The 24,327-nt window shown below is 39.7% G+C and overlaps 2 protein-coding genes across 2 annotated transcripts in view; one reads left to right on the plus strand and one right to left on the minus strand.

The window, feature by feature from the left end:
- ITGAM (integrin subunit alpha M) overlaps window positions 1-24,327 on the minus strand; it is an 82,081-nt gene that overhangs the window by 33,207 nt on the left and 24,547 nt on the right.
- Window positions 9,010-9,404, plus strand: LOC108583452 (60S ribosomal protein L39). Its single transcript, XM_017953299.3, has one exon. The coding sequence runs from the start codon at window positions 9,054-9,056 to the stop codon at window positions 9,207-9,209; it is 156 nt and encodes a 51-aa protein (XP_017808788.1). The 5' UTR covers window positions 9,010-9,053; the 3' UTR covers window positions 9,210-9,404.

A 24,327-nucleotide genomic window follows, 5' to 3' on the forward strand; every position in this document is an offset into this window, starting at 1 on the left:
CCAGCCTGGGCAACAGAGCAAGACCCCAACCTCTAAGTGTGTGTGTATATATATGTATACACATATATATATATATGTTTTTAATAATTTAAAAGATAAAGAATAATTTAAAAGATAAAAACATATATATATATATGTTTTTAATAATTTAAAAGATAAAGAATAAAGAAGCCTATAGTAGAGTCAATGAGCAGTGCGTGAGGATTTACCCCAGATGGTATTCCTGGGAGATTATTAAGGCAGCAAAGAAGGATTTGGGTTGGAAAATACAGATAGAAAATTCTGGAAGAGCAGACAGAATACCACCCTTTCAATATATTAGGAATCTTAGGGGGGGTAAAAAGTCAAAGTTGGCACTCTAATAAGGCTAATAACTGGCTTAGATTAAAAATAACTATTGCTACCCAGGAATATTTGTTGTGATATTAAGAAATGCTGTTTACCTACAAGTAAAAAGATGTTTCGAATATCTTCAAGGTCAATATGTAGAATTCATCCATAAGATTCACCTATTTAATCACCCATTCATTCATTCATTCATTCATTCATTCACCAAATGTGTTTCTTATTGCTAAGCACACAGCTGGGTAATAGAGAAACAGCGCCTTCCAGGGCCTGAGCTCAGTGCAGCCAGGTGGAGGGGAGGAGAGTAATCGATGGATTAACAGGGAGATGTGTACAGCAATTTCAAACTGGGACAAGTTCTAGGAAGGGAATGTGCAGGGGACATCATGCCACGGCTGTGCAAAGTGATTTCTGCCTCATACACCATTGAGGGATGATTCATTGATAATTCAATACAGGCATTTAAGCTTTATCCTAAAGTCAACAGAATTTTTATTGTTTTTTAGGTCAGATTTATTGGGGAAGAGTTTACATACAATAAAATTCAGGCTTTTAGTACATAGTTTTATGAGTTTTGACAAACATACAAAGTCATATAACTGGCCGGATGCCTCCCAGCACTTTGAGAGGCCAGTGGGTGGATCACCTGAGGTCAGGAGTTTGAGACCAGCCTGGAAATCATGGTGAAACCCCATCTCTACTAAAAATAAAAAAATTAGCTGGGCATGGTGACTGTAATCCAGCTACTTGGGAGGCTGAGGCAGGAGAATTGCTTGAACCCAGGAGGTGAAGGTTGCACTCCAGCCTGGGCAACAGAGCAAGACTCTGTCTCAAAAACAATAAAGTCATATAACCAACACCACAGTCAAAATAGAAAATAGCTTCTTCATTCCCAAAATATTCCCTTCTGCCCCATCATAGTCGATCTCTCCCCTCCAACTACCAACATCTGGCAACCACTCAACTGTTTTCTGCTCTTATTGGCTTTTCTGGAATGTCATATAAATAGAATTATATTGTATGTGGCCTTTTTAATTTGGCTTCTTTCACCTACAATAATGCATTTAAGATTCATCTGTGTTGTCGCATGTATTAGTAATTTGCTCTCTTTTATTGCTGATTAGTATTCCCATTGTATAGGTGTGCCACAGTTGGTTTATCCATTTCTTAGTTGAAGGGCATGTTGGTTTTTTCTAAGGGTTGATTATTAATAGAGCGACCAGAAACGTTTGCATACAGGTTTTCATGTGGACATCTGTTTTCATTTCTCTTAAGTAAAGGCTTAGGAGGCCGGGTGCAGTGGCTCACACCGGTAATCCCAGCACTTTGGGAGGCTGATCACGAGGTCAGGAGATCAAGACCATCCAGGCTAATACAGTGAAACTCTGTCTCTACCAAATATAGAAAAATTAGCCAGGCATGGTGGCGGGCGCCTGTAGTCCCAGCTACTTGGAAGGCTGAGGCAGGAGAATGGCGTGAACCCAGGAGGCGGAGCTTGCAGTGAGCCAAGATCATGCCACTGCACTCCAGCCTGGGCAACAGAGTGAGACTCTGTCTCAAAAAAAAAAAAAAAAAAAAAAAAAAAAAAAATCCTTAGGAGGGAAGTTGCTGGTATAATAACCATATGTTAAACTTTTAAAGAAATTGCTTATTTTGAATTAATTTTTATATGGCGTGAGGTATCAATAGAAGTTTATTTTTATTTTTTTACTATGAATGTCCAATTGTTCGAGAACCGTTTGGTGAAAAACTCTTAAACTATCTTTGCACCTTTATTGCAAATTAATTGATAAAGTGTGACATTAATGTAAAATGTGTGGGGAGGAGAAGTTAAAGGGTCGAGTTTTTGTATGTGGTCAAAGTTGTTATTAGCTTGGCATAGACTGTTATAACTAAAAGATGTTTTATGTAAGCCTCATGGTATCCACAAAGAAAAAAAAAAAACTGTGGTAGATACACCAAACATAGAAAAAGGAATCAAAACATATTAACAACAAAAAAAATCAAGTCACAAAGGAAGACAGCAAGAGAGGAAGGAAGAATGGAACAAAGGAACTACAAAGAAGTCAGAAAACAATAAACAAAATAGCAATAATAGTCCCTTACCTGCCAATCATTAATTTATATGTAAATGGATTAGATTCTCCAGTCAAAAGACATAGAGTGGCTGAATGGATTTTGTAAAATCCAACTATATGCTGCCTATAAGAAACTCAATTTAGATTTAAGATCACACGTAGGCTGAAAGTGGAAGGATGGCAAAAGATATTCCATGCAAATGATAACCAAGGGAGATCAGGGAGAACTATGCTTATATCAGAAAAAATAGACCTTTCCTTAAAACTGCCACAAGAGACAAAGAAAGTCATCATATAATGATAAATAAGTCAATTAATCAAAAGAATATAACAATTGTGAAGCTATATGTACTCAACATCACGGCACCTAAATACATAAAGCTAATATTACCAGAACTGAAGGGAGAAGTAGGCAGCAATACAATAATAGTATTATCATTATTATATTCTAATAATAGTAGGGAACTTCAATATCCCACTTTCAACAATAGTTCAGAGAGACAGAAAATCAATAAGGAAACAACAGACTTGGACAATACTATAGACCAGATAGATATAACAGACATTTACAGAACATTCCATTCAGTAGCAGCAGAATACACAGTCTTTTCAAGCACATGTGGAATATTTTCTAAGTAGATCGTATGTTAGGCCACAAAACAAGTCTTAAGAAATTCAAGATTTAAATCATATCAAGTATTGGCCAGGCACAGTGGCTCATGCCTATAATCCTAGCACTCTGGGAGGCCAAGGTGGACAGATCACCTGAGGTCAGGTGGTCAAGACCAGCCTGACCAATATGGTGAAACCCCGTCTCTACTAAAAATACAAAAATTAGCCAAGCTTGGTGGCGGCCACCTGTAATTCCAGCTATTCAGGAAGCTGAGGCAGGAGAATTGCTTGAACCTGGGAGGTGGAGGTTGCAGTGAGCCAAGATCTTGCCACTGCACCTGGGTGACAGAGCAAGACTCTATCAAAAATAAATTTAAAAAAAAAATAGATAAACAAATCATATCAAGTATTTTTTCTGACCCAATGGTTATGACACTAGAAATCAACAAGAGGAAAATTTTAAAAGTCAAAAATAGGTGAAAATTAAACAACACATTACTGAACAACCAGTGGGTCAAAGAAGAAATCAAAAGAGAAATCAAGAAATATCTTAAGAAAAATGATGATGAAAACACAACATACCAAAACTTATTGGATGCAGAAGAAGCAGATTTAAGAGGGAAGTTCATAGAGTTAAACACCTACATTAAAAATCACCTAAATATTGATTGATCATTTCTGGTGGTATGGAAATTTTTTGTTTTGTTCTTATAACACGTTTGTGTTTTCTGATTTCTACATGATGTTGCATTCCATTTATAATAAAAATAAAAAACACAATTTCCCTTTAATTTTGATAGGAAGGAAGGAAAGAAGGAAGGAAGGAAGGAAACAACTTAACTTTACACATCAAGGAAATAGAAAAAGAAAAAAAAAACTAAACTCAAAGTCAGCATAAGAAATAAATGATACAGATCAAACCAGAAACAAATCAAATAGCGGCTAGAAAAATAATAGAAAATGTCAATAAAACTGAGAGTTACTTTTTTATTTATTTTTTATAAAGGTGGAGTCTCACTATGTTGCCCCGGCTGGTCTCAAACTCCTCACCTCAAGCGATCCCCTCACCTCAGCCTCCAAAGTGCTGGGATTACAGCTGTCAGCCACCACACCTAGCCAGAGTTGCTTTTTTAAAAAGATAAATGAAATTGACAAACCTTTAGCTAAACTAAAGAAAAAAAAAAAAAACTCAAGTAAGTAAAATCAGAAATGAAAGAGGAGGCGTTACAAAGGATCATGAGAGATAACTATGAACAATTTAATACCAAAAAATTAGATAAACTGGAAGAAATGGATAAAATTCTAGAAAAATACAACCTACCAGGACTGAGTCAAGAAGAAATTTAAAAATCTGAAAAGACCAGTAATAAGTGAAGACATTGAACCAGTAATCAAAAACCTCCCAACAAAGAAAAGCCCAGGACCTGATGCTTCATAGGTGAATGCAAACATTTAAAGAATTAATGTTGCCAGGAGCAGTGGCTCATGCCTGTAATCCCAGCACTTTGGGAGGCCAGGGTGGGTGGATAACTTAAGGTCAGGAGTTCAAGATCAGCCTGGCCAACATGGTGAAACCTTGTCTCTACTAAAAATACAAAAATTAATCGGGCATGGTGGTGAGCACCTGTAATACCAGTTACTTGGGAGGCTGAGGCAGGAGAATCACTTAAACCCAGGAGGCAGAGGTTGCAGTAAGCCGAGATTGTGCCATTGCACTCCAGCCTGGGCTACAAGAGCAAAACTCCATCTCAAAAAAAAAGAATTAATGTCAATCCTTTTCAAACTCAGGTAAAAAAAACTGAAGAGGCCGGGCGCGGTGGCTCAAGCCTGTAATCCCAGCACTTTGGGAGGCCGAGACGGGCGGATCACGAGGTCAGGAGATCCAGACCATCCTGGCTAACACGGTGAAACCCCGTCTCTATTAAGAAATACAAAAAACTAGCCGGGCGAGGTGGCGGGCGCCTGTAGTCCCAGCTACTCGGGAGGCTGAGGCCGGAGAATGGCGTGAACCCGGGAGGCGGAGCTTGCAGTGAGCTGAGATCTGGCCACTGCACTCCAGCCTGGGCGACAGAGCGAGACTCCGTCTCAAAAAAAAAAAAAAAAAAAAAAAAAACTGAAGAGCAAGGAACACTTCCAAATTTATTTTATGAGTCCAGCATTACCCTGATACCAAAGCCAGACAAAAATTCTACAAGACGTAATTATAGGTCAATATCCCTGATGAACATAAACGGACAAATCTTCAACAAAATACTAGCAAACTGAATTTGATAGCACATTAAAAAGATAATAACTGGCCAGGCGCGGTAGCTCACGCCTGTAATCCCAGCACTTTGGGAGGGTGAGATGAGCGGATCACGAGGTCAGGAGATCAAGACCATCCTGGCTAACACAGTGAAACCCCGTCTCTACTAAAAATACAAAAAAAAAAAAAAAAAAAAAAATTAGCCGGGCATGGTGGTGGGCGCCTGTAGTCCCAGTTACTCAAGAGGCTGAGGCAGGAGAATTGCGTGAACCCAGGAGGTGGAGCTTGCAGTGAGCCGAGATCACACCACTGCACTCCAGCCTGGGCGACAGAGCGAGACTCTGTTAAAAAAAGATAGTAACCATGATCAAGTGTGATTGATCCCTGGGATGCAAGATGCAAGGATGATTCCACATATGCAAATCAATTAATGTGACATGTCACATTAACAGAATGAAGGACTAAAACCACATGATCATCTCAATATACACACACCAAAAAAAAAAAAAGCATTTGACAAAATTCAACATTCTTTTATGATACAAACTCTCAATAAGTTCGCTACAGAAGGAATGTACCTCAATATGATAAAGGCCATATACGACAAGCCCACAACAAACATCATACTCAATGGTGAAAAATTGAAAGTTTTACCACTAAAATGAGGAAAAAGGCAAGGATGCCTACTCTCACTACTTCTACGTAACACAGTACTGGAAGTCCTGGTCACAGCAATTAGGCAAGAAAAATAAATGAAAGAGACCCAAATCAAATATAAAAAAGGAAATTTATCTCTGTTTACACTTAAAATGATATACATATAAATATATATGTGTGTGTGTATATATATATATATAAAAAACCCTAAAGACTCCACCAAAAAAGAACTACTAGAACTAATGAATAAATTCAGTAAAGTTACAGGCTACAAAATCAATGTCAAAAATCAATAGTGCTTCTATACACTAACAATGAACTGTCTGAAAAAGAAATCAAGAAACAATCTCATTTACAATAGCATCAAAAAAAAATACCTAAGAGTAAATTTAACCAGAGAGGTGAAAAACATGTACACTGAAACTATAAAACATTGATGAAGGAAGTTAAACAAGACAAAAATAAATGGAAAGATATCTTATGTTCATGGATTGGAGTATTAATGCAATATTCTGATTCAGTACAATCCGTATCAAAATCCCAATGGCATTTTTTTACAAAAATAGAAAAAAAATTAAAATTTATATAGAACCACAAAAGACCCCAAATACCCAAAGCAATCCTCAGGAAAAAAATACTGGAGGCATCACAATTCCTGATCTCAAAACATACTGTGTCAAGAAAGCTCTAGTAATCATAACAGCAAGGTGGTGGCATAAAAACAGACACATCAACCAACGGAACAGAACAGGGAGGCTAGAAATAAAACTATGCATTTATGGTCAATTGATCCTCAATAATGACGCCAAGAATATGCAAAGGAGAAAGGACAGTCTCTTCAACAAATGGTGTGGGGAGAACTGGATATTCATATTCAAAAGGATTAAACTAGATCTTTATCCCAAACCATATACAAAATCAACTCAAAATGGATTAAAGACTTAAACACAAGACCTGAAACTACAAAACTACTAGAAGAAAACAAAGGGAAAAGCTTCTTGACCATCAAGCTTTTGAGCAATGATATTTTGGATATGACCCCAAAAGCACAGGCAACAAAAGCAAACCAGACAAATGGGGTAGCATCAAACTAAAAAGTGTCAGCTTAACAAAAAAAGAAAATTTCAGGCCAATATTCTTGATGAACACTAATGCAAAAATCCTCAACACAATACCTGCAAACCAAATCCAGCAGCACATCAAAAATCTAATCCACTGTGATCAGGTAGGCTTCATCCCCGGGGTGCAAAGTTGGTTCAACATATGCAAATCAATAAATATGATTCATCACATAAACAGAACTAAAGACAAAAACCACCTGATTATCTCAATAGATGAAGAAAAGGCTTTAATAAAATTCAACACCCCTTTATGTTAAAAATTCTCAATATAGGCCAGGCACGGTGGCTCAAGCCTGTAATCCCAGCACTTTGGGAGGCCGAGACGGGCAGATCACGAGGTCAGGAGATTGAGACCATCCTGGCTAACACGGTGAAACCCCGTCTCTACTAAAAATACAAAAAAATTAGCCGGGCGAGGTGGCGGGCGCCTGTAGTCCCAGCTACTTGGGAGGCTGAGGCAGGAGAATGGCGTGAACCCGGTGGGGCGGAGCTTGCAGTGAGCCGAGATCACGCCACTGCACTCCAGCCTGGGGCACAGAGCAAGACTCCGTCTCAAAAAAAAAAAATTCTCAATAAACCAGGTGTTGAAGGAACATACCTCAAAATAATAAGAGCCATCTACAACAAACCCACAGCCAATATCATACTGGATGGACAAAAGTATTCCCCTTGAAAGCCATCACAAAACAAAGATGCCTTTGCTCACTAGTCCTATTCAACATAGTATTGGAAGTTCTAGCCAGAGCAATCAGGCAAGAGAAACAAAAAAGGGCATACAAATAGGAAGAAAGGGAGTCAAACTATCCCTGTTTGCAGACAACATGATTCTATATTTAGAAAACCCCATAGTCTTGGCCCAGGAGCTCCATCAGCTGACAAATAGCTTCAACAAAGTTTCAGGATACAAAATCAATGTACAACAATCACTAGCACTCCTATACACCAACAAGAGCTGAGAGCCAAATCAGGAAGGCAATCCTATTCACGGTTGCCCAAAAAAGAATAAAATAACTAGGAATACAGCTAACCAGGGAGGTGAAAGATCTGTACAGTGAGAGTTACAAAACACTGTTCAAAGAAATCAGAGATGACACCAAAAAAATGGTAAAACATCTCATGCTCATGGATAGGAAGAATCAATATCATTGAAATGGACACACTTCCCAAAGCAATTTATAGATTCAGTGCTATTACTATTAAGCTACCAATGACATTCTTCACAGAACCAGGAAAAACTATTTTAAAATTCACATGGAATCAAAAAAGAACCTGAATAACCAAGGCAATCCTAAGTAAAAAGAACACAGAAGGAGGCATAACATTACCTGACTTCAAACTATACTACAGGGCTACAGTAACCAAAACAGCATGGTACTGGTACAAAAACAGGCCCATAGACCAATGGAACAGAATAGAGAGCCCAGAAATAAGGCCATACACCTATGACCATCTGATCTTTGACAAAAATAAGCAATGGGGAAAACACTTCCTATTCAACAAATGGTGCTAGGATAACTGGCTAGCCATATGCAGAAGACTGAAGCTGGACCCCTTCCTTACACCATATACAAAAATAAACTCAAGATAGACTAAAGACTTAAATGTAAAACCCAAAACTATAAGAACCCTGGAAGACAACCTAGGCAATACCATCCTAGACACAGGAATAGGAAAAGATTTCCTGACAAAGACACCAAAAGCAATCTCAACAAAAGCAAAAATTGACAAATGGGATCTAATTAAATATAAGAGCTTCTGCACAGCAAAAGAAACTATCAACAAAGTAAACAGACAACCTACAGAATGAGAGAAAATATTCACAAACTATGCATCCAACAAAGGTCTAAAATCCAGCACCTAGAGGGAACTTAAACAAATTTACAAGAGAAAAACAACTCCATTAAAACGTGGGAAAAGGAAACGAACATTCCGCCTGCTTCCCCCCTCTTTTCCTTTCTCCGCCATCGTGGTGTGTTCTTGCCTCCACTTCTCGCCATGTCTTCTCACAAGACTTTCAGGATTAAGCGATTCCTGGCCAAGAAACAAAAGCAAAATCGTCCCATTCCCCAGTGGATTCGGATGAAAACTGGAAATAAAATAAGGTACAACTCCAAAAGGAGACACTGGAGAAGAACCAAGCTGGGTCTATAAGAAATTGCACATGAGATGGCACATATATTTGTGCTGTCTGAAGGTCACGATCACATTACGGTATCAAACTGAAAATGTCACCACTCTCTGGAGAGTTCGACGTATTTTCCTCTCTGAATCTATTATGAATGCGTTGGTTGGCTGGGTTCAGTAATAAATATGTGAGGCCTTTCATTTCAAAAAAAAAAAAAAAAAGGAAACGAACAGACATTTTTTTTTTTTTTTTTTTTTTTTTGAGACGGAGTCTTGCTCTGTCACCCAGGCTGGAGTGCAGTGGCACAATCTGGGCTCACTGCAAGCTCCGTCCCCCGGGTTCACGCCATTCTCCTGCCTCAGCCTCCCGAGTAGCTGGGACTACAGGCGCCCACTGCCTCGCCCGGCTAGTTTTTTGTATTTTTTTTAGTAGAGACGGGGTTTCACCGTGTTAGCTAGGATGGTCTCGATCTCCTGACCCGCCCGTCTCGGCCTCCCAAAGTGCTGGGATTACAGGCTTGAGCCACCGCGCCCGGCGACACTTTTCAAAAGAAGACATACATGCAGCCAACAAGCATATATAAAAAAAGCTCAATATCATTATCATTAGAGAAATGTAAATCAAAACCACAAGGAGATACCATCTCACACCAGTTAGAATGGCTATTAGTAAAAGTAAAAAAATAGATGCTGGTGAGGTTGTGGAGAAAAGGGAACACTTATACTGTTAGTGGGAGTGGTAAATTAGCTCAACCACTTGGGGAAAGCAGTATGGCAACTCCTCAAAGAGCTAAAAGCAGAACTACCATTCCACCCAGCAATCCCATTACTAGGGATATACCCACAGGAATATAAATGATCCTACTATTAAACACACATGCACATGAATATTTATTGCAGTTCTAGTCACAACAGCAAAACATGGAATCAACCTAAATGCCCACCAATGACAAATAGGATTTTTTAAAATGTGGTACATATACACCATGGAATACTATGCAGCCATAAAAAAATAGCAAGATCATGTCTTTTGTGGGAACATGGATGAAGCTGGAGGCCATTATCCTTAGCAAATTAATACAGGAACAGAAAAACAAATACTGCATGTTCTCACTTATTAGTGGGAGCTAAACAATAAGAACTTATGAACACAAAGAAGGAAACAACAGACACTGGGGTCTACTTGAGGGTGGAAGTTGGGAGGAGGCAGGAGCAGAAAAAATAACCATTGGGTACTAGGCTTACTACCTGGGTGATGAAATACTCTGTACAACAAACTCCCATGACATGCGTTTACCTATATAACAAACTTTCACGTGTACCCTCAAACCTAAAGTAAAAGTTAAAAAATAATAAAATATCGATCTAATTTTTAAAAATTAAATAAATAAAAAGTGACAGCTACTTAATGGTTCGTATCAAGATTCTTTTCAAAATTCTTTTGGATACTCAACTTTTTTATTTTTATATGCATTTTAGAATTGGCTAAATTCTGCAAATTATACTTTCAGGATTTTTACTTTTTCATGTATACATAATAATTGCACATATTTATAGGGAACATGTGATATTTTGATACAAGCATACAATGTGTGATGATCAAATCAGGGTAACTGGTATATCCATCACCTCAAGCATTTATCATTTCTTTTGCTGGGAACATTCCAATTCCACTCTTGTAGTTATTTTGAAATATACAATAAATTATTGTTAACTATAGTCACCCTACTGTGCTACCAAACACTAGGTCTTATTTTTCCTAACTGTATTTTTGTACCCATTAACCATCCCCTCTTTAACCCATCCTCCTCACTACCCTTCCCAGTCTTTAGTAACCATCATTCTACTCTCTACCTTCATGAGATCCATTTTTTTTTAGTTCCTACACATGAATGAGAACATGCAATATTTGTTTTTCTGTGCCCAGGTTGTTTTACTTAACATAATGTCCTCCAGTTCCAATCCTGTTATGGCAGATCACAAGACATCATTCATCTTATGGCTGAATAATATTACTTTGTGTACTAGAAAAATGCAAATGAAAACCACAATGAAATATCATCTCATTCCAGTTAAAAGGGCTTTTATCGAAAAGACAAATAATGATGGATGCTGGCAAAGATGCAGAGAAAGAGGAACTCTCATGCACTGTTGATGGGAATGTAAATTAGTAAAGCCACTACAGAGAACAGTATGGAGGCTCCTCAAGAAAACTAAAAATGGAACTACCATATGATCCAGCAATCCTACTGCTGGGTATATTGCCAAAGGAAAGGAAATCAGTATACTGAAGAGATAAACTGCACTCCCATGTGCACAATGGAATATTATCCAGGATTTTTACTGCATTGAATCTGTAGATCAACTCAGGAAGAACTGACACCTTAACAATATTGGAATGCCAATATTCGAATCCATGACCACAGTGTATCTCTCCATTTATTTAGATCTTTTATTTCTCTCATTAGTGTTTTGTAGTTTTCAGCATAAAGTTATCATACATGTTTCATTTGATTTATACCTAAATATTTCATGGTATTTGATGCTATTGTAAATGGTACTTTTTAATTTAAATTTCCAGTTGTTCAATTATATTATAGAAATACAACTGATTTTTATATGTTGCTCTTATATCCTGAGAACTTACTGAAAAAACCTATTATCATAGCTTTTTTATAGATTCTTTGGAATTTTCCATGCAATTGTAACATCTTTAAATAGAGATGGTTTTATTTCTTCCTTTCCTCTCTGTATTTTTTTTCTTGCTTTATTGCATTGGCTAGGTCTTCCAGTACAATGTTGAATAGGAATTATAAAAGTAGATATTCTTGCCTTGTTTCCAATTTTAGGTGAAAAGCATTCTCTTTCACTTTAAGTATACTGCTTGCTACAGAATTTTTGTAAATGCTCTTTTTTCAGGTTGAGGCAGTTCCCTTCAGTTCCTAGTTCACTGAGAGTATTTTTAATCATGAAAGGATGTTGTATGTTGTCAAATTCTAGTTCTATATCTGTTCAGGTGGTTACATGTTTTTTCTTCTTTAATCTGCTGTTATGGTGAATCACATTGTTTTCTTCAAAGTAGTTTTTATAATTTAGATTAAATGTACAGACCATAAACTTTACCATTTTAAAGTATAAGGTTCACTGGGTTTTAATACATTCACAATGTTGTGTAATCATCACCACTACCTCCAGAACATTTCCATCTTACCAGAAAGAAATTTTGTATCTGTTTGCAGTACTTCCAATCCCCAATCCAACCCCCAGCCCCTGGAAACCACTAATTTATTTTCTGGCTCTATGGCTTTGCAAGTTTTGAATTGTAAAGTGTGAACCCTCCAACTTTGTTCCCCTTTTCTAAGATTGTTTTCAATACAAGATCAATATGTAAGAATCAGTTGTATCTCTTCTTCCTTTTTTTTTTTTTTAGACGGAGTTTCGCACTTGTTGCCCAGGCTGGAGTGCAATGGCATGATCTCGGCTCACCATAACCTCTGCCTCCCAGGTTCAAGCAATTCTGCTGCCTCAGCCTCCCAAGTAACTGGGATTACAGGCATGTGTCACCACACCCGGCTAATTTTGTATTTTTAGTAGCAACAGGGCTTCTCCATGTTGGTCAGGCTGGTCTCAAAATCCCGACCTCAGGTGATCCAGCTGCTTCGGCCTCCCAAAGTGCTGGGATTACAGGCGTGAGTCACTGGGCCCAGCCAGTTGTATTTCTATATCATTGAACAATTGAAAATTTAAATTTAAAAACCAGTACAATTTACAATAGTGGCAAAGGCCATGAAATATTTAGGTATAAGTCTAACATATGGGTCCCTTCTGTTTCCATATGAACTTCAGGATCAGCTTGTCCATTTCTGCAATATTGATATGTGAGATGTTGAACAAGCCCTGCATGTCTGGGATAAACCACACCTACTCTTCTTCCTGTTTTCTCCCACCACTCCTCCCACCTCCATACACCCATATTCTGACCCTCCGTTCCATTCTATCTCCCCCCTCTGGCCCCTTGCTTCCCCACACCCCTTTCACTTTTCTTGTGCTTCTGCCTCAGGCCTTGGCTTAGCTGCCACTTCCTCCAGGAAGACTTCCCTATCGCCTTTCTGTGGGTGCCCCTCCCACTTGTTCTCATAACTCCCAGACTGACCCAGTTTAAGCATCTATTACTCTTAACGGTAATGTGCGTGTACTTGTGTGGGGTGGGGGATTTGACCAGCCAGCCTTCCTCATGTGGTTCTGACCACACACCCAAAACAGAGAAGTGGCGTCCAATCCACACTTGACTTCCCGTAATTCCTCTACACTTTCTTCCCCACCCCATCCCTTATACATATCAGGCATTGACACCATCAATGGCCAATATGTGTTTAGGGAGACCACGTGAAGAATTTGACTATTGGCAAAGAATTATGACAAGCTGTTCAGGTATCAGGACAAACTGGTTTCATCTTCATATAATGGGTTAATTACAGGTCAAAGAGAACCATTGACAAAAATTTTAAAAACACACAGAACTACAGGCAGACACAAAAAATGAAGTACCTGGGAACACAGCTAACCAAGGAGGTGAAAGTTCTCTACAAAGAAAAACACAAAACACCATTGAAAGAAATCAGAGATGACACAAATAAATGGAAAAGTATTCCATGCTCATGGATTAGAAGAATCAATATTGTTAAAATGACCACACTGCTCAAAGCAATTTACAGATTCGATGCTATTTGTATCAAACTACCAATGCCATTGTTCACAGAATTAGAAAAAACTATTCTAAAATTAATATGGAACAAAAAAAAGAGCCTGAATAGCCAAAGCAATCCTAAGCAAAAATAACGAAGCTGGAGGCATCACACCACCCAAATATGAGGCTATAGTAACCAAAACTATAGGTATTTGTATCTATAGTATGAGGCCGTAGGTACAAAGACGGACACATAGACCAATGGAATAGAACAGAGAGCCCAGAAATAAAGCCACCCACCTACAACCACCTGATCTTCAATAAAGACTGTGAAGCAAGCAATGAGGAAAGAACTCCCTATTCAATAAATACTGTGGAGATAACTGGTTATCCATATGCAGAAGAATGAAACTGAATCCCTTCCTTACACCTTACACAAAAATCAACTCAAGGTGTACTAAACATTTAAATGTGATTAAAGACTTAAATCACATGGATTAAAGATTTAAATGTGAGCCCTCAAACTATTAAAATCGTAGAAGAAAACCTAGGAAATACTTTCTCAACACCGGTCTTGGCAAAAAACTTTTGGCTAAGTCCTCAAAAGCAACTGCAACAAAAACAAAAGCAACAAGTGGGAACTAATTAAACTAAAGAGTTTCTGTAGAGCAAAAGAAACTATCAACAGAGTAAACAGAAAACTTACAGAATGGGAGAAAATATTTGCAAACCACATCTGATAAAGGTCTGAAATCCAGAATCTATAACGGATGTCAACAAATCAACAAGCAAAAAACAAATAACCCCATTAAAAAGTAGGTAAAGGACATAAACAGACACTTCTCAAAAGAAGACATATAAGTAGCCAAAAAAATTTGAAACAAAAGTTCATTATCACTAATCACCAGAGAAATACAAATCATAAACCACAATGAGATACCATCTCACACCAGTCAGAATGCTATTATTAAAAAGACAGCAACAGATGCCGGTGAGGCTATGCAGAAAAAGGAACGCTTATACACTGTTGGCTGGTGGGAATGTAAATTAGTCCAGCCACTGTGGAAAGCAGTTTGAAGATTTCTCAACGAATATAAAACAGGGCTACTATTCAACCCAGCAATCCCATTACTGGCCATATATCCAAAAGAATATAAGCTGTTCTACCAAAAAGATACATGCTCCTATATTCATCACAGCACTATTCACAATAGAAAGACATGGAATCAACCTAGGTGTCCATCGATGGTGGATTGGATAAGAAAATGTGGTACATATACACCATGGAATACTACGCCACCATAAAAAAGAATGAATCACATCCTTTGAGACAACATGGATGCAGCTGGAGGCTATAATCCTAAGTGAATTGACACAGGAACAGAAAATCAAATACTGCATGTTCTCACTTATAAATGGGAGCTAAACATTGGTTACACATAGACATAGAGATAGGAACGATAGATACTGCAGACTACCAGATGGGGGACCAGGAGGTGGGTTGAAAAACCACCTATTGGTCCAGGCTCAGTGGCTCACGCCTGTAATCTCAGCATTTTGGGAGGCCAAGGCAGGAGGATTGCTTGAGCTCAGGAGTTCAAAACCAGCCTGGGCAACATTGCTTGAGCTCAGGAGTTCAAAACCAGCCTGGGCAACATAGTGAGACCCTGTCTCTAAAAAAAACAAAAACAAAAAGAAAGAAAGAAAAGAGAAAGAAAAAAGAAAAACCACCACAGGTACTATGCTCACTACCTGGGTGATGGGATCTGCAGCCCAAACCTCAGCAACATGCAATGCTGCATGTAACAAGCCTGTACGTATACCCCTGAATCTAAAGGTTGAAATTATTTTTTTTTTTAATTGAGACAAAGTCTTGTCCTGTCGCCCAGGCTGGAGTGCAGTGGCATGATCCCAGTTCCCTGCCATCTCTGCCTCCTGGGTTCAAGCAATTCTCCTGCCTCAGCCTCCCGAATAGCTGGGATTACAGGCACACACCACTACGCTTGGCTAATTTTTTTTATTTTTTATTTTTAGTAGAGACAGAGTTTTACCATATTGGCCAGGCTGGTCTCAAACTCCTGACCTCAGGTGATCCACCTGCCTCAGCCTTCCAAAGTGCTGGTAAGGGAGTAGACCACCCCTCATGTTGTCTTATGCCCAATTTCTGCCTCCAAAGAAAGAAGTAAAAACTAAAAGGCAGAAATGAAATCCACAGGCAGACAGCCCGGGACCATGCCCTGGGTCTGGTTAAAGATTGACCCCTGACCTAAGTGGTTATGTTACCTATAGACTCCAGATATGGTATGGAAAAGCATTGTGAAAATCCCTGTCCTGTTCTGTTCTGTTCTCATTGCCGGTGCATGCAACCCCCAGTCACGTACCCCCTGCTTGCTCAATTGATCATGACATCCTCAAGTGGACCCCCTTAGAGTTGTGAGCCCTTAAAAGGGACAGGAATTGCTCACTCTGGGAGCTCGGTTTTTGGAGACCTGAGTGTTGCTGAAGCTCCCGGCCGAATAAAGCCCTTCCTTCTTTAACTCAGTGTCTGAGGGGTTTTGTCTACGGTTTGTCCTGCTACATTTCTTGGTTCCCTGACCGTGAAGTGAGGTGATTAATGGACAGTCAAGGCAGCCCCTTAGGCCTGCCCTGTGGAGCATCCCTGCGGGGACTCTGGCCAGCTTGAGCAATGCGGATGCTGACAGCACTCCTGGGTAGGCAATTGCCCTGGTGGAATGCCTTGCCAGAGCAGTGTGTGGCAGGCCCCCACAGAGGATCAACGCAGTGGCTGAACACCAGGAAGAAACTGGACTTGGAGTCCAGACATCTGAAACTTGGTAAGACTGGTCTTTGGAACTTGCCCACTCCGTTTGAGTGGAAGTGTGGCCTGATCACCCATGATGTGCCTGTATTGGCATTTTGGTTTTTGTTTTTGACTTGACTTGGATTGCTTGATACTTTGGTTTTGGTTTTGACCTGGCTTGGATTCCTTGATACTCTGATTTTGATTTTGATTCTGGTTTGGTGTAAACTTTAAAAGTGTGTGTGCCCTTTTTACCCGTTCTTTGTTTTGTGGTGTGTGTGTGGTGTGAGCGTGGTGTTTTGTCTCAAGGAAGCAAGGGTCAGGCACAAAGTAAGCCCACCCCACTAGGAACTATGTTGAAAAATTTCAAGAAAGGATTTAAGGGAGACTATGGAGTACTATGACACCAGGAAAACTTAAAACTTTGTGTGAGACAGACTGGCCAGCATTAGAGGTGGGTTGGCCATCAGAAGGAAGCCTGGACAGGTCCCTTGTTTCAAAGGTATGGCACAAGATAACCTGTAAACCAGGGCATCCAGACCAGTTCCCATACACAGATACTTGGTTACAGCTAGTTTTAGACCTCCCCCCACCTCCCACCACACTGGTTGAGAGAACAGCAGCATAAGCAGCTGAAAGAGGCAAGGAAAGACCAGCAGAGAACAGAAAGGAAAGAGACAGAGAGGAAAAGAGGCAAAGAGAGAGAGGAAGGGATAGAAGGAAGAGACAGAGAGACAAAGAGGGAGTCAAGGGGAGAGAGAGAGGAAGACAGAGGCAGAGAGAGAAAGGAAGAGACAGAGGCAAAAGGAAAGTCAAAGAGAGAGAGACAGAAAGTCAAAGAGAGAAAGGAAGAGAGAAAGAGAGAGATATGCAAGTAGTTAAGAAAAAAACAGTGTACCCTATTCCTTTAAAAGCCAAGGTAAATTTAAAACCTATAATTGATAATTAAAGGTATTCTCCGTAACCCTATAACATGCCACACCACTTTGTTGTCAGTGTAAACAAGGGCATATCCTGAAAGCACTGAGGCCTTCATATCAAAAATCCTTAACCCAGTAACCTACGGATGGCCCATATGCTTTCAATCTGTAGCAGCAACTGCTTTGCTAACAGAAGAAAGTAAAAAAATAACTTTTAGAGGAAACCTCATTGTGAGCACAGCTCACCAATTCAGAAGTATCCTAAGAAGAAAAAAAAAAAAAAGATGATTTAACATTAACCACTGAAAATTCCCTTAACCCAGCAGGTTTCCTAACAGGGGATCTAAATCTTAATTACCATACAAAGTTCCAACCAGACCTAGGAGGAACTCCCTTCAGGACAGAACTGTAGATGATTCCTCCTGGGTAACTGAAGGAAAAAAAAAAAAAAAGCCATCTATACCAATTCTAAGTTAATTTGAACTAAACAAGGTCTTATTAATAGCAAAGGATAATTGAAATCCCAAACTTACAAGGTTTTCAACAAAAGCAAAGTTTGCTAAAAGTTAAAGTTTAACGTGTATTATAGTAACTTCTAATCTTGTGGCCCTAGACAATCTAGTCCACAGGCATAAGAGAAGTTCGCTTTGGAAAAGAATGGTTATCTTCGAAAAACAAAAGCGGGGGGAACTGGGGGAGGGGGCAGAATTTATGTAAAAAGAATGTTATATGGTAAATTCTTGTCCTGAAATAAATTAACTGGTTGTTTAAAGAAAGAAATGTTTGTAATAAGTCTGAAAGTTGAAGCAAGTTGAAGAATTATCTGTGAAAGTCATGAAAGAGAAAAAAAGTTATAAAAAATTTATGCAAGAAATGTTGTATAATTTAAACAGTACTCCTGAGTACTATTTAAAAAACAGTTTTCATCCAAAGTGTATAAGGAAAGTAAAATATACCTTTGGTAAAAAGATTACAAGGAGGCATAAGAATGTAAATTTTTGCCTACATTAAAAGGTTAAAAAAAATTTTTGTTTTGAAGGTTTAAGCAAGTTTTAAAATGTTAATTGTAAAGAAAATGCTGTGTGTAAATGTATTAGCTAAAGTTAAAGGGGTATCATCCAGTTTTTCTGTGAACTGAATATTAAAATAAAAACACAATGGGTTTTTCTTAAAGCACTAACCTGCTCTGTAACAAAGATTATAAAAGGTTAAAAAAATGTCTACAAAAATCTTACCTTATGGTCTGACGTTAAAAATTGAATAAATATGTCTACAAAGTTTTATTAAAACTAAGTTTAACATTAAAAACATACTAATATGAAGGTGAAATTTAGCTTATCTAGTATAAAAATCATATAGGAAGCATTGTCAAATATAAAATGGTGTTTGGCTTCTTTGGTCTAAAAACTAATAAAAATAGGTGCTAAAGGAAATTTCTCAGTAGAAAGGCACTGAGGACTATGAGGTACACTGCTGATGTCCCCACATTTAAAACAAAAGGTCAATTTCTTAAAAATTATATACTTGGTTTATCTTCCACTTTCCTTTCCCTCAAAACCGAAAAAGTCTTTTAGCACATGTACCACCCCTAGAATTTCTGGTAAACCAGCACCAGCCTGAAGATCACGTTCTCATCAAAAGGTGAAAAAAAAGGAAACTCGAGCCACTCTAGGAAAGACCCTACCTTGTGCTGCTAACCACCAAGACTGCTGTTCGTACAGCGAAGAAAGGATGGACTCATCACACCCGAGTCAAGAAAGCGCCACCCTCTCCAGAGTTGGGGGCCATAGTCCCAGGGGAAAACCCTACCAAACTAAAGCTAAGAAAAATTTAACTCTTTCATCTATTCTATTACTCTTTCTTCTTTCCTTGCTCTATTGCTCACCCTCTAGTTGTTAACATAACCAAGCCAATTTCACCTCAAACTACTGCAATTAATGCTTGCCTTGTTATACCCTGTAGGGAGGTGCCAAGTCAAAGACAGCTCTCTACTTCAGAAAAGTACCTCTGTCACTCCTGACTCTCCTCAGACGGGGCATTAGTAAATTAGGACCATTTAATCTGGGGAAATTTTGGTAAAGTCTCCAGTGTCAACCAGGAGTCTTGCCCCGCAATGTAAAGCTTTTATGCTGTAGTTGGTCCAAAGTTCTGTGGACCACGAAAGAGCAAGGATGGACTGCCCCAACTGGTTTTTGTAATTTCCTAAAATCATACATTCATTTTTACTAAAGGATCATAGAAATTAAAGACCTAAACTTTGGCAATTAAGACAGGATACCAAGATGCAAATGCCTGGTTGGAATCGATCAAATATTCCATTGGCACGTTAAACAAAAGCAATTGTTATGCTTGTGCACATGGCAGGCCAGAGGCCCAGATTGTCCTCTTTCCACTAAGGTGGTCCTCCAGTCGACCAGGTGTGGGCTGCATGGTAGCTCTTTTCCAGGATTCTACAACCTGGAGCAATAAGTTGTGTCAAGCTCTCTTGGCTATATCCCAAAGTCCAGCACACTGCGGGTCAGCCCCTGAGAGGCATCCAGCTTCCATCCCCCAACACTAAGTTCATTTCGTGTCTCTCACGACAGGGAGGAAACTTAGCGTTCCTTGGAGACCTGAAGGGATGCAGTGAGCTTAAGTATTTTCAAGAGCTTATCAATTAGTCAGCCCTTGTTCATCCCCGAGCAGATGTGTGGTGGTGTTGTGGTGGACCTTTACTGGGCACTCTCCCAAATAACTGGAGTGGCACTTGTACCTTAGTCCAACCGGCTATTCCTTTCACCCTGGCATTTCATCAACCAGAGGGAGGAAAAATAAGCCATCGTAAAGTGAGAGAAGCCCCTTATGGGTCTTTCGACTCTCACATCCATTTAGACACAATTGGAGTCCCAAGGGGAACACCAGATCAATTTAAAGCTTGAAATCAAATAGTTGCAGGATTTGAGTCAATATTTTGGTGGGTGACAGTTAATAAAAATGTAGATTGGATAAATTACATCTATTACAACCAACAGCATCAAGCTTTTCATGAGTTAAAACAAAAACTCATGTTTTAGTTTTTGTTTCTAAACAAAACCTGGGACTACCCATCCCTGGGGCTACCTGATCTGACAAAACCCTTTACACTGTATGTGTCAGACAGAGAAAAAATGGTAGTTGGAGTTTTAACCCAGACTGTGGGGCCCTGGCCAAGGCTCGGGGCCTATCTCTCAAAACAACTAGACAGGGTTTCCAAAGGCTGGCCCCCAAGTCTAAGGGCCTTGGCAGCAATGGCCCTGTTAGCACAAGAAGCAGATAAAATAACCCTTGGGCAAAACCTGAATATAAAGGCCCCCCATGCTGTGGTAACTTTGATGAATGCCAAAGGACATCATTGGCTAACAAATGCTAGATTAACCAAGTACCAAAGCTTGTTATGTGAAAATTCCCACATAATCATTGAAGTTTGCAACATCCTAAACCCTACCACCTTGCTCCCAGTATCAGAGAGCCCAATTGAACATAACTGTGTAGAGGTATTGGACTCAGTTTATTCCAGTGGGCCCAACCTCCGAGACCATCCTTGAACATCAGTAGACTGTGAGTTGTATGTGGACGGGAACAGCTTCACCAGCTCCTGCAAAGTGATTCTGAAAAAGACGACAAGCCCTACTCCAGTCACACCAGGAAGCTGACTGGTCCACACATGGCCGAAGCATGAGGAAACTCATCACAGGACTCGTTTTCCTTAAAATTTGGACTTTTACAGTAAGGACTTCAACTGATCTTCCTCAGACTGAGCACTGTTCCCAGCATATACATCAAGTCACTGAGGTAGGACAAAAGTTGCTACGGTCCTATTATTTTATGGTTATTGTAAGTGTACCAGGACTCTAAAAAGAACTTGTTTGTATAATGCTATTCTATACAAGGTATGTAGCCCAGGAAATGACCAACCTGATGTGTGTTATGACCCATCTGAACTTCCCATAACCACAATTTTTAAAATGAGATTAAGGACTGAGGACTGGTAGGGGCTCATAAATGACACGAGTAAAGTGTTAGCTAAAACAGAAGAAAAAGGGGTGCCCAAACAAGTGACTTTGAAATTTGATGCCTACACTGTCATTAATAGTAATAAGTTGGGAATAGGATGTGGTTCTCTTAATTAAGAAAGAGGCTATATGGCAGAAAATAAGTATATTTGTCACAAATTAGGACTGTGTGGAAATAAATGTGGATACTGGTCTTGTGTCATTTAGGCTACTTGGATAAAAAAATAAAAAGAATCATGTCTACCTTCAGAAAGGGAAAAAGTGGCCCTTCCTGTACCAGTGATCAGTGTAACCCCTTATAACTAGTAATAACCAATCCCCTTGATCCTCACTGGAAAAAAGGGGAGCATGTAACCCTAGGAATCTATGGGGCTGGACTGGATCCTCGAGTAAGTATCGTGGTTTAAGGAGAAGTTTATAAACACTCTCCTGAGCCAGTATTTCAAACCTTCTATTATGAACTGAATGTGCCAGTACCAGAAGTTCCAGGAAAAACAAGAAATTTGTTTTTGCAATTAGCTGAGCATGTAGCCAAGTCTCTCAATGTCACTTCATGTTAGGTATGTAGAGGAACTGTAATGGGAGATCAATGGCCATGGGAAGCCCGAGAATTAGTACCTAAAGATCCAGTTCCTGACAAATTCCCAGCTCAAAAGAATCACCCTGATAACTTCTGGGTCCTAAAAGCCTCAGTCATTACACAATACTCTATAGCAAGAGTGGGGAAGGACTTCACCCTTCCTGTGGGAAGACTCAGCTGCCTTGGGCAAAAACCGTATAATAGTATGACAAAAACAGCCACCTAGTGGAGTTCAAACCACACTAAGAAAAATCCATTTAGTAAATTCCTAAAGTTGCAAACCATGTGGACCCACCCGGAGTCCCACTGGGACTGGACAGCCCCCACTGGATTATACAGGATATGTGGGCATAGAGTTTATACCAAATTACCTGACCAGTGGGCAGGTAATTGTTATTGGCACTATTAAACCATCTTTCTTTCTACTGCCCACAGGAGAACTCCTGGGCTTCCCTGTCTATGCTTCCCATGAAAAGAAAAGCATAGCTATAGGAAATTGGAAAAATAATGAATGGCCCCCCTAATCATACAATATTATGGGCCTGCTACTCAGGCACAAGATGGCTCATGGGGATACCAAACCCCCATTTACATGCTCAACCGAATCATACAGTTACAAGCTCTCTTAAAAATAATCACTAATAAGACTGGCAGAGCCTTGACTATTCTGGCCTGGCAAGAAACTCAGATGAGAAATGTTATCTATCAAAATAGATTGGCTCTCGACTACTTGCTAGCAGCTGAAGGAGGGGTCTGTAGGAAATTTAACCTTACTAATTGCTGGCTACACATAGATGATCGAGGGCAAGTAGTTGAAGACGTAGTTAGAAATATGACAAAACTGGCACATGTGCCCGTGCAAGTGTGGCATGGATTTGATCCTGGGGCCATGTTTAGAAAATTGCTCCCAGTGCTAAGAAGATTTAAAACTCTTATAATAGGAGTTATAATAGTAATAGAAACCTGCTTACTGCTCCCTTGTTTGCTACCTGTACTTCTTCAAATGATAAAAAGCTTCATCACTACCTTAGTTCACCAAAATGCTTCAGCACAAGTGTACTATATAAATCACTATCGATCTGTCTTGCAAGAAGACATGGGTAGTGAGAATAAAAGTGAGAACTCCCACTATTGAGTGAGAGTCTCAAAGCAGGGGAATAAGGGAGGAGACCACCCCTCATATTGTCTTATGCCCAATTTCTGCCTCCAAAGAAAGAAGAAGTAAAAACTAAAAGGCAGAAATGAAATCCACAGGTGGACAGCCCAGCACTGGGTCCTGGGTCTAGTTAAAGTTCGACCCCTGACCTAACCAGTTATGTTATCTATAGATTCCAGACATGGTATGGAAAAGCACTGCGAAAATCCCTGTCCTGTTCTGTTCCATTTTGATTACTGGTACCTGCAGCCCCCAGTCACATACCCCCTGCTTGCTCAATTGATCACAACCCCCTCACGTGGACCCCCTTAGAGTTGTGAGCCCTTAAAAGGAACAGAAATTGCTCACTCAGGGAGCTCAGTTTTTGGAGACATGAGTCTTGATTAAGCTCCCAGCTGAATAAAGCCCTTCCTTCTTTAACTCGGTGTCTGAGGGGTTTTGTCTATGGCTTGTCCTGCTACACTAGGATTACAGGCATAAGCCACCATGCCCCGTCTGAAATTTTTTTTTTTTTTTAAAGAACTATAGGCAGAGGAGGTTCCAAGATGGCTGAACAGGAACAGCTCCAGTCTACAGCTAACAGCGTGAGTGACGTAGAAGATGGGTGATTTCTGCATTTCCAACTGAGGTACTGGGTTCATCTCACTGGGGCTTGTCAGACAGTAGGTGCAACCCATGGAGCATGAGCCAAAGCAAGGCAGGGCATCGCGTCACCCGGGAAGTGCAAGGGATCAGGGAATTCCCTTTCCTAGCCAAGGGAAGCCATGACAGATGGTATGCAGAAAATCAGGACACTCCCCCCTAATACTTCACTATTCCAATGGTCTTAGCAAACGGCACACCAGGAGATTATATCCTGCACCTGGCTCTGAGGGTCCCATGCCCACAGAACTTCACTCACAGCTAGCACAGCAGTTTGAGATTGAACTGCAAGGTGGCAGTGAGGCTGGGGAAGGGGCGTCTGCCATTGC

The sequence above is a fragment of the Papio anubis genome, chromosome 18, assembly GCF_008728515.1.
Source record: "Papio anubis isolate 15944 chromosome 18, Panubis1.0, whole genome shotgun sequence".
NCBI classification, from domain to species: domain Eukaryota; kingdom Metazoa; phylum Chordata; class Mammalia; order Primates; family Cercopithecidae; genus Papio; species Papio anubis.